This window comes from Aspergillus affinis, assembly GCF_023601865.1.
Source record: "Aspergillus affinis strain CMG 70 chromosome Unknown NODE_86_length_164826_cov_86_211346, whole genome shotgun sequence".
Classification (NCBI taxonomy): Eukaryota; Fungi; Ascomycota; class Eurotiomycetes; order Eurotiales; family Aspergillaceae; genus Aspergillus; species Aspergillus affinis.
The window spans coordinates 73,760-83,988 of record NW_026515867.1 but is presented as its reverse complement, the minus strand read 5'-3'; the positions used below and the strand labels follow the sequence as shown (position 1 = coordinate 83,988).

The 10,229-nt window shown below is 53.6% G+C and overlaps 4 protein-coding genes across 4 annotated transcripts; 2 read left to right on the top strand and 2 right to left on the bottom strand.

Moving 5' to 3' along the window:
• Positions 1 to 898: 898 nt before the first annotated feature.
• KD926_010770 (uncharacterized protein) lies at positions 899 to 2,639 on the top strand (the record flags this gene model as incomplete). The annotated part of the gene is made up of 3 exons (XM_053103167.1): positions 899 to 1,685; positions 1,786 to 2,547; positions 2,614 to 2,639. The coding sequence occupies 3 exons, from the start codon at positions 899 to 901 to the stop codon at positions 2,637 to 2,639; spliced, it is 1,575 nt and encodes a 524-aa protein (XP_052953439.1).
• A 2,250-nt stretch (positions 2,640 to 4,889) lies between these two features.
• On the top strand, positions 4,890 to 5,471 carry KD926_010769 (uncharacterized protein; the record flags this gene model as incomplete). Its single annotated transcript, XM_053103166.1, has 1 exon — positions 4,890 to 5,471. One exon carries the CDS (start codon positions 4,890 to 4,892, stop codon positions 5,469 to 5,471), a length of 582 nt encoding a protein of 193 aa, XP_052953438.1.
• Positions 5,472 to 6,125: 654 nt separating this feature from the next.
• KD926_010768 (agmatine deiminase family protein) lies at positions 6,126 to 7,670 on the bottom strand (the record flags this gene model as incomplete). Its single annotated transcript, XM_053103165.1, has 2 exons — positions 6,126 to 7,568; positions 7,617 to 7,670. 2 exons carry the CDS (start codon positions 7,668 to 7,670, stop codon positions 6,126 to 6,128), a joined length of 1,497 nt encoding a protein of 498 aa, XP_052953437.1.
• Positions 7,671 to 7,895: 225 nt separating this feature from the next.
• KD926_010767 (MFS transporter) lies at positions 7,896 to 9,858 on the bottom strand (the record flags this gene model as incomplete). The annotated part of the gene is made up of 6 exons (XM_053103163.1): positions 7,896 to 8,362; positions 8,429 to 8,531; positions 8,591 to 9,258; positions 9,318 to 9,375; positions 9,442 to 9,482; positions 9,555 to 9,858. 6 exons carry the CDS (start codon positions 9,856 to 9,858, stop codon positions 7,896 to 7,898), a joined length of 1,641 nt encoding a protein of 546 aa, XP_052953436.1.
• Between the last annotated feature and the right edge of the window lie 371 nt (positions 9,859 to 10,229).

Here is a 10,229-nt window from a genome sequence, read left to right as displayed (position 1 = left end):
TTTTTTAGGGAACATTTTATTTCTCTCTTTTTCTTTTTTTCGATTCCCTCTTCCCTTTTCCTTTTCTTCACCTTATCTTCTCTCTCTCTTCTGCTTCTCTAACCTCCGGACCCTTTACGTGTCGTTCCTGGCAGAGTTCGTATTTTATATTATTCCTTTTCATCCATTTGGAAAAAAATCCCTGGTCAATCCCGCGCATTGTTGACGCGAAGCAAGATTTGGCTAGCAATTTTTTCCCTTCTAGCAGTTGTTGTTAGACCCACCTACACGCCGCCTCCCTGGTGGATCAGAACCATTGACTGTTTTGACAACGTGCGGATAAAAAGAAGTTCCCACACAACTCGATTTTCCTGGTGGGTGACCGTGGGGAATTCACGATTAAGCATCTCGACCTCATCCTCATCTCTTTTCTGCAGTGGAGTCGCTTTTGATCCTGAACGCCCTTTTGTCGTCGACTGCAAGGATTCTTCACTGTCGGCTGGCTGAGGAATTGATCGCCCGTTGGAATTTGCTATCCTGACCACGTCCTTTCCGCTCCGTCCTATCTCCGCGTCGGGTTCAGACGATTGATTCTGTCCACGGAAAAGAAAGAAACAAGAAACCAGAAGACAAAATCCTCGACGAAGGAAAGAAAGGAAGAAAAAAAAAAAGGAAGGATACCAGGAAGACAAAGACCTCGAAGAGAAAACAAGGCAGTGATCAGGATTTCGATCGCGAAAAATTTTTTTCGGCATTGGCACGCTTGCTACACATCTCGCGCAGCCTCTCGTCAGAAGACAACCTCCCAGTGAAAAAAGGATTTCTCGCTCGGAAATCGATGATCGGGATACCGTGAAATTTTGCTTGCCAGTCCAGCCCTATTTCTCTTCTCACGCGTCACCCCTCTCTCCGCTTCACGATGGATCCTAGATCTCATCCATCACGGCCCCCATCCACCAGTCTCCCCCAGGGTTCCACGCCTCTTTCCTCGACACCTATCTCGAGTATGCCAATGCCCCCTCAATACAGCATGCAGCCTCAGTATCCGGTGTCCCAGCCGCATACCCTCCCCCCGCTGCAGCCTCATCACAGCCAGTCCCCTGCCCCTCATTCCTACATGGGCCAGCCGCCGTACAGGCCGGATCTGTCGAGGTATCCCACCACTACTCACGATGTTTACGCGTCTTCCACCGCTCCCATAATGCCTCATACCAGCGTGGGCAGCCTGCCTCCGTCGTCTTTCCTCTCCCACCCCAATCCGCAGGCGCAGCCTCAGCAGTCGCAACACTACCCTCCGCCTCACAGCGTGTTGCCTCCCGCGTCGAGTGCCCAGACCTACCCGCAGCCGATTGCTCCGGCACCCCCGCGGGACCGCCGTCCTGACTACTCCGGACTCCCTTCGGGCGCGTTCAGCTACTCCGATGGCAAGGGATCCCCTTGGATGAACCCCGACCCGGTCGCGGGCGCAAACGGTGCTAGTCCCTACGGTGCAAAGGAGCCTCCCCGCACTCAGGTGGTGGGATCCCAGGGCCGTCGCGGTATCCTCCCGAGCGTTCCCGGACGCGCCGCCCCCGTCGCGAATGGCGTCAATGGCAGCGCGAAGAACACCACGATTCCGGCCAAGGATGCTGATGGAAAATTCCCTTGCCCGCATTGCAACAAAACCTATCTTCACGCCAAGCACCTGAAGCGTCATTTGCTTAGACGTAAGTTATTCCTTTTGGTTTTGATTGATCCGAAGCCATGCACGCTCCGGATAATTGTGAAATCATTGTCCCTAACATATCTTTTTCCTTTTCTCTACAGACACTGGTGATCGCCCTTACATGTGTGTTCTTTGCAAAGACACTTTCTCCCGAAGTGATATCTTGAAGCGCCATTTCCAGAAGTGCTCGTTACGTCGCGGCAACCCCACCGGTGCGACTCACTTGTCTCATCCCCAGGCACATTTGAAGAGATCCCAAGCTGCGGCCGCCAAGCCGGTTCAGGACGAAGTCAACGCTGCCGTTCCCCCTCCCAATGGGATGCCGGGTGCGCCTTACGCTGACGGAGCCGTGAACGGAAACGGCATGGCCCACGGCCGACCCGGATACCCGGACCAGCAGCCTTTGGGATTCTCGATGTCGTCTGTCAACGGGATGAGCCGTGGACAGCCCGAGGATGCGTACCCCCCGGGACAGGCGCCTCAGCGTGGCCCCTGGTTGGCAGCTCCCAAGCAGAACCCCTACCTCGTTCAGCCCGGTACCGATGCGTCCGGCCAGCACCTGAACGTTGACCGTCCTTCACTTGAGCAGGTAAAACCCCCGGTCGTTCAAGATCCCAAACGCCCAGTTATGTCTGGGCACACTCCCCATCACACTGGCGAAATTGACTGGACTTCGATGTTTCAGCCCGGAGCTTCCGATGGTTATATAAACCCCGTTTTCCCTCAGTCCATGGCATCTGGCCAGGAGCCGATCCACGCTCACGTCGACGCCGAGCGGAAGTATTACCCCACCACCACCGCTGGTCCCCAGGAGGGCGGAATGAATGGTCTTTATTTGGCATCGACCACTTTGGGCGGCGACGGTAAGTAAAATCTCGCATCGGAATTTCCCTGTTCCTATTATCCAGTGACTGATCAACGACATTTAGGCACCGTTCAGCCCGCGCGTCAATAGTGGCGAAATAAAGTGGATGCGTGATGGCCGATTGAGTCGAAGCTCAACTTAACGATGTGCACGTTAAACGAATCGGAGCTTTTTTTCTTATTTGCTCTCTCTCTTCAACCCTTGAAAAATGAAAGCAGCTCAATCATCTTTTTTGTTTACAGGTTGTGTGCGTGGAACCGGCGTTCTTTGCGAACGATTAGCGATCAGATTCGATCTAGGAAGTTCCGAAAGAATCGCCTACGTCTCGCGCCAAAAGACACAAGAAAGTTGGAGAAAGCTTCTATCATTTCGCATGGACTAGGTGCAGTGAGCTTTCGGCGTTAGCTCATTCATATCGCGACATCGCATCATCGATTTATTACGAAAAAAGGCCATCTTTTTCTTCATCCATTGCGGTTTTTTTGTTCGGCTTGTTCTTTGATATTTTGCTATTTCTCTCGAAAAAAACCGTGCCAGCATCATTGATCTTGATTTACTACGGCGAGTGCAACTTTGCGGCGGTCCAGGAATTGTTTTGATTTGCTTCCATCCATTATGAGTGGGCCGATGGTTTGGTGTGTGTGGTTTTTCTTCCGGCGTCCAATCATAGACTTTGGGCATGTGGTTTCTTGATTTTGTGCCTTGCGTTTTTCTTCGATTTTTCCTCGTCTCTGCTGCTTTGCCAGTGTCAAAAGATCTTACGGGAGGGCTTCTGTCAACGCTTCGTTCCCCGTTATTTTTTCATTTCCTTCCTGTCGAATCCCGAGTCGCATGAATATCGACTGTGCTTGGGATCGTTTGTCTAAACGTCACGGCCGTCTCGATCCACATGTTCGTTTCTCAGTCCACCCGTGTAAGTAGCTTATGCATCTTCCCTCCGGACATATGAGTGTTTTTCTTCTTTTCTCTTTTTTTTCTCTTCATTTCTGGTTCTGGAGGAGGCGGGGGCTATGGGGAGATGTTGTATGCTTGTTTCCATTCCTACCTTTCCCTTTCTGTGGTATCTCTTTCTATCTGGTTGTCCTTTTCCCTTCGTCTTTCTCACCTCGTTCTCTTCCCGTTGCGCGTTGATTGCGAATCCGCAACGTGTTGTTTTATTCCAAACGTTTTCCGTGGCTGGGCTGCTCCTGGACGATGTGACGCCCCCCTCCAGCGAGGGCTTCTTTGCGTGTCCATTGACCTTGATGCAATGCCCCTGGTCAGCCCAAATGATGTTCCATACGTCGGTTTTCTGATTGTCTCTCTATTTGTGTCCGCTTGCATTTTACATTCTTGTCTTCCCTTGCGGAGGGATCGGACACCATCGGGGCCTGAGATGATTCTTGTGTTTATTTTTTGTACTCGCGCTCGGCCCGGGGGGACGATCCTATGGGGGACAGGGGATCAAAAGCTAGAATATAGACTTATGTGATTAGATCCAAGAGCCATAATGAGGGAAAGATTACGATCCAAGACCGGCGGATAGACGTAGAGCGAGTACACCGTAGTGACTACCTTTAATGATTTGAAGTAGAAGGCGCCCTTTTGTCCGATGCGACGAGATGAGGGCATCCAAACGGAGGGACGGCATGTGATCTCGGGGGAGGCTCCGGGAAATGCCGCAAACCGGGGCAAAGGAGTTTCGTTTCTTGTTTCTTTCCTTCTCGTCTCTGCCTTCTCTCTTCTCTTCTCCTCCCCTCTCCTCTCCTCAACCCCGCGTTCTCCCCGGATCAGACCAGACGCTCCGTTCTTTGATCTGCTTTACTTTGACTAATTTCTTCTCGCTGGTGCGGGGACTCTGCTTGGATTCCTTCCTCTCCACAGCCAAAGACGTCACTCCCGACTTTGCTTTGGCGCCGCCCGATATCCGTCTCTGATGATTGGTGGTTCCGCCTCAGCGGCAACGGGACGCCTCGGAGAATAACGACTTCCCGGCTTTCGACCTCCTTCGCTCCCTTAAACTCTGGTCTTCGCACTCCTCCAAGGTCCCTCCAGTCGAGGTCGCGTTTGCCTTCATCGTCCTAAGGGCTACGCCTGTCTATATCTAGAAGACCGATCGCTCACTGCGGTTTCATTGTCTTTACATCACCTCGCCCACATCACCAGTGACGCAAAAGGAGCCTCACCCCCTCCTCCATATCCCATCTCACTAACCCGTCCTTTTTCTTCGTCTCTCAACTCTACTCAATACCAAATCAACCAGACTGTAAAATCATAGTCCGACGGGGTGCCGCGTGAGTGTATATGTCCAGCAGAAGGCCGGATTCTGATAACCAAGACCACCGCCACCGCCCATCTGCCATGTCTACCAACAGGCCTTTCCTGGCCAACTTCCTCGCGGCCTTTCGCGCCCAGTCTACCTATAAGGCCTCCACGGCGGGCACGCAGTCCGCAACGGGACCGTCTTCTCAAATAGCCCAGAGTGCCCGAGCGATAGCCACCAAAGCGGGCAGCTCCGGCGCTTCGTCCCCGGAGCCCGGCTCCACGACAACTCATCACTATCATCACCACCACCACCACCACCCTTCCGCGTCGACCTCCTCATCCGCTCACTCCCGACCAAACTCCCACCCCCGAACACCCCTCAATCAGGCCTCTGCCGCCGCAGACTCCTCGGCAGCTCCGACCTCCCCGCCAGCAACCCCAGCCTCATCCTCCACTCCCATCCCCATAGCCAGCGGCCATAACCGCCAACGTCGCGGAAGCGATAGTTCCAATGGCTCCGGCGGGTTCCGGGATGCCCTGGGGCAGGAGAAGTGGTATATTGGGGGGAGGACGCCTGGCGGGGACGAGCGGTTCTATCGATTAGGCATGGTGACCAAGGGGGGTGGCCGGTTGGGTGGAAGTACACGAGTCGGAAGTATTGATCAACTGAGTTTGTAAAAACCATTCTGTACCTTCTACTCCGTACCCACTGTCCCTTTGCGTTTTCCGGTTGAACTTTTGTGTCCATTTTGAGGATCCTTGGAACTTACGACCTCTGCGAGATATCTTTTTCTTCTTCGTTTCTTTTTTTTTTTTATTTTTTTTTTACCACTTTCTAAAATTCCTCGAGGGATATGATACTGGGCGTTTGGAACTCGACTTCAAGCATGGGATGGCGTTATTGGCTGGTTGGGTCTTATATTTCGTTCTCTCTCTTGGACATGGTATTTGAAGAAGCTGACAAATTCTCAAAAAGACGATATGTTTGCCGCTGTTCTTTCTTTGCTGCTCTGCTGTTTTCCTCGGGATGTTCTTTCTCTTCTCTTCTCTACTCTGATCTTGTACATCATATGGGTGGGTTGGATGTATATCGTGTGCCTACGGGGCTAGGCCAGACATGAAGACAAAACCAAGACATGAGGGGACGAGTGGATTGTGATTCGGACTGTATGCTTGAAAAGGAGATAAATTATTAGATTTGGGGATTGACTATGATCATTGTTTTCTTTGATCCATATTCTTTTATTTCTGTATGTATGAGTGGAGATATTATTCATTCAGGAACAAATACTACATGGTACTCTAATATACACTATACTATACACAAAGACCCTAGAGAGCAGGAACCTGCTGCGTAACGCAATGCACCACGCCGCCCATCCGGGGCAGACAGTTCACGCGCACCGTCCGCACCTCCCTCTCCGGCAATAACCGTCGCATCGTCCGCACGGCCCGTTCGTCCGCCCCAGGGTCCCCAAACACCGGCATCACGACGGCCCCGTTGACGAAGTAGAAATTGACGTACGATGCCGCGGGATCTCCCTCCTCTTCTCCCTCAGCAACAACACCATTATTTTGCTGCTGTGTTGTCAGATACCTCGGATCTGGCTCCGCGATCTCATGTACTTCGAATCGTCGACCCAGGGCGTCTGTCTCGTGGGCTAGAATCGCGCGGATTTCTTCGAAATTGCGCCTCCATTCGTGTCGCGTGCTTTCCCTACTAGGAACAGCACCACCAGTAGAAGTAGAAGTAGTCTCCTCCATCCTCTCCCCACGAGAACCATAATCATAACTCCACGGTCTCGAAACAACCACCACCCCCGGCCTGACAACCCTAACTAACGCATCGACATGCGCATCCGTGATATCTAGCCCCTTACGGCCTGGAAACCAAATGAATTTGCGTACGCCGAAAAGGCGACTCAGTTCTTTCTCGGCCGTCGCTCGCGTCAGGCCCGGGTTGCGTTCTGGGCAGAAGATGCTGCTTTCCGTGGCGAAGAAGGTTCCCTGGCCGTCGACTTCGATGCCGCCGCCTTCGAGGCGGAGGGGGGTGGTTATGATGGTGGGGTTGGTGGGAGATGAGGATGAGGAGGGCGAGAATGAGGCGATGACGCGGGCTGCGAAATCGGTGTTTTCGGCGAGGGTAGTGGGTGAAGGGATAGGCCAGGTGGTCTTGGGGTTATGGGTATCGCTGGGGAGGGTGGATTCTTCCGGGAGGTCAGTGAAGATAGGGTCGATGTGTTTGTTGCCCCATTCGCAGAATGAAAAGTTGATCGCGAAACGCTGCTGCTGCTGCTGCGTCGTGGTTGTAGTAGGGTTTGGAATCGGATCCGGATCTACCGGACGGACGAACACCGGTCCTGTATCGCGTACCCAGCAGTGGTTCGTCGGACAAGGGATAATCTGGACTCGGGATTGGAGACCAGGGACGGGTCTGCTGCTCCCATTCTTTTGGTTGTTCTGGCTGTCATGGATAAGACCTAGGCGTTCGCTCGTGTTGACCCGCTGCTTGATCAGTTCCTGCGCCGAGCTGATATCCTCCGGACGGGTATACAGCCGGACGGGCTCGAATTCGGCGATCGTCGCTGCTAAATCGACGATCTCGCGACAGGTGCCGGGATGCAGGGCCTTGGAGACGGATTGGCGCGACGGGAAGCCGAGGATAGTCGCGGCGTGGGGGACAGATTCGTGAGGGAGGTAGAATCGAGCTGTTTCTTGTTGATACGGTTGGTGATGGAGGGCGGAGGTGTGGAAGGTGGATTTTGATCCAGAGAGCTAGGATGGGTGAGTTGAAGTACTTGATCATAGGACAGGGGGGTTTACCGTTGCTCTGGAGAGTCGCCCTATCCTCGAGGCATTGCATAACCGGCTCGCCATGTTGACGGGATGCAATTGACACGTAGAGTAACGCGAGCGGAGGATGAAGACTTCATGGAAGTTTAAGAGAAGTTACTTCGGAGTCCGCGGACTGCCTAGAGGGAGTCACATGCTTTCGTATTGGTCATTGTTTATCTCTTCACCTACAGTGTAGAGTCGGACATGTCACACTGGTCCGACGAGTCTTCTAGTTAACTATAAGAAGTAGATGACTACGAGCGATACTCATGTTCCAATAAGGTGCTCCCTCTCCTCATCCTCCGCCTCTTCCTTCTGCCCATTGCTGAGCCAGAGCATGGGAATCGCTGTTCCGCCTGCCAGCACTCCCAGGGTCAACGACATGGTCTTCCATCCATACTGATACTCCGAGAACCCACCCCACAGCGGTCCCAGAGTCAGTCCCATGAATTGGGCCATCGTCTGAATGCCAAACGCCTGCGCGACGGCTCCCTTCTCGCCAAAGACTCCCGGTTGACGGCGCTCCATATCTTCGAGAACTTGCTGTGTTTCGACAAACAGAGCCGGAATGCACAAGTTAATCAGGAGTCCGATCAGGCCGAGAAGGGCCATCAAAAGCACGACGTGGGATGTGGTGTTCTGCTCCACAAACCGCAGGCAGATGAGCGGTGGAGCCAGCAGCAAGAACCCCAGGAAGGTAATGAGACGCGAGCCGTAACGGTCCGACAGTGTACCTGTTCCACGCCCCTTGCATTAGCGAGGTTCAAAATATGCGGGGTGTCGGATCTGCATAAACTGACCGAAATAGGGTTCGAAGAGAGCAGTGATGGCGGAGGGCAGGAAAGCCATGCCGGCTCCGAAAGGTCCCCAGTGGAATCGCGATTCAACAAAGACCGGGATGGTCTACAGAGTTAGCACTGACGCCTACATCCACCCGGCAGTACGATCTAAGGGCGGCTTACTGAATCAAAAGCCGAGTATAGCACGCCCTGGACGAGAAGAGCCCACGACGAGATTATCACCCGAGGTTGTCGCGCAATGAGCAGAAGCGCGGGCTTTTGAGATTCGACAGGACCTGCATCCGACACGAGTCCGGGGTCTGCGAAGGTGTCATAGCCACGGTCGACTGGCGAACGGGACGCCGATTCATGGCCTCCTTCCGGCGCGTCGGCCGTCCAGCGCCGCGCGACCTTCTTCTCAATCACCGCAACTCGCATGATGACATCGATGGCCACGATGGCAAAGGCCATCCCGAAGACGGCCTGATACCCCGCTACGTCATATACCATGCCTCCCAGTAGGGGACCCAAAAGAAAACCCAGCGCGATGGCCGACCCCAGGTACCCGATGGTCTGGCCGAGATTGTCGAACGAAACCGTGTCGGTCAACAGGGACAGACCTGCTACCGAGACCATGGCGGTCGCACCACCTTGGATCAGTCGCGCAAGAACAAACAGACCCACAGTGTGAGCGATGGACAGGATAACCATGGAGGCACCCAACAGGATCAGGCCGAAGAGGTAGGGGAGTTGGCGGGTGGGAGTGACGTCGACCATGTATCCGAAAGTGGGACAGCAGACGAAGGCGACGGCGGCTTCGCACACGAGGAGCACGCTGACCCAGTATTCCCCTGTTGTCGAGGTATGCTCAGCTATACTTCCTGCAGACAAGAGTGAATTGAAGACATACGCTCTTCATACGGTACACCGGCTCGATCGACCAGGGCAGTCGGCATAACGGGGACGATCTATTCCGAGCGGAGAGGTTCAGCGAGTGGACGGCGCATTGGTCGGTATTGCAGGTCGCGGCTTACCATGGCATAGAGAAAAAAGTCCTTTGAAATGAACATTAGTACTAGTTTCGGTATTGACCGATGCGACGATGGCCATGGTTGGTGACTTTTTTCAACCACGAGCTGCCACTTACCGTGAAAAAGGAGATCCAGACCGTCGCGACGATAAAACTCGCAGAGGAACGCAGCCGTAATAGCCACGGCGGGCGTTTCTGCCCTCCTAGCAAAGGCGACAACATAGGAATGGGTGTTGGCGGGGGTCACAACGCAACGAGCGAGCTTGTGATTGTGAGCTGGAGTTGCAGAAGGGGAAAAAAGAGCTAAGACCGGCGATTGGGTGTGGGGAAGGATTGAGAAGCGCCCGAGAGCAAACAGCCTGACAGCTGGCGGACCGTCAGGTTGCATAGCATGGGCGGTGTCGGTGTTTGGGGGGGTCATTGGATGTACCGAGCATCCAGGTCTTATATAGCTTCATGAAGCAGTCTAGAATCGAAAGTGTTGATCACTGACGAGAGCATTTGCTGTCGCGGCGCATCCCACTTCCGGCGCCGTTGGTTGGACCGTTGCGAGTTTACTGTCAGTGTTGGCATGATTGACATTGTCATGATCTGTCACTGCTGATCTAACGAGGTCAATTGAGACCGGAATGAGTCTGGGGGGGTGAAACAGACATCACAAATGAAATGAGCCAAGTAGAGAGAGAGAGAGAGAGAGAGAGAGAGTCAGGAATCAGGAAGGAAGTAAGAAAGAGGGAGGTGGACAGGGACAAGGAGGGAGAGCCGATAAGATAAGGCGGCCATCGGAGGTGG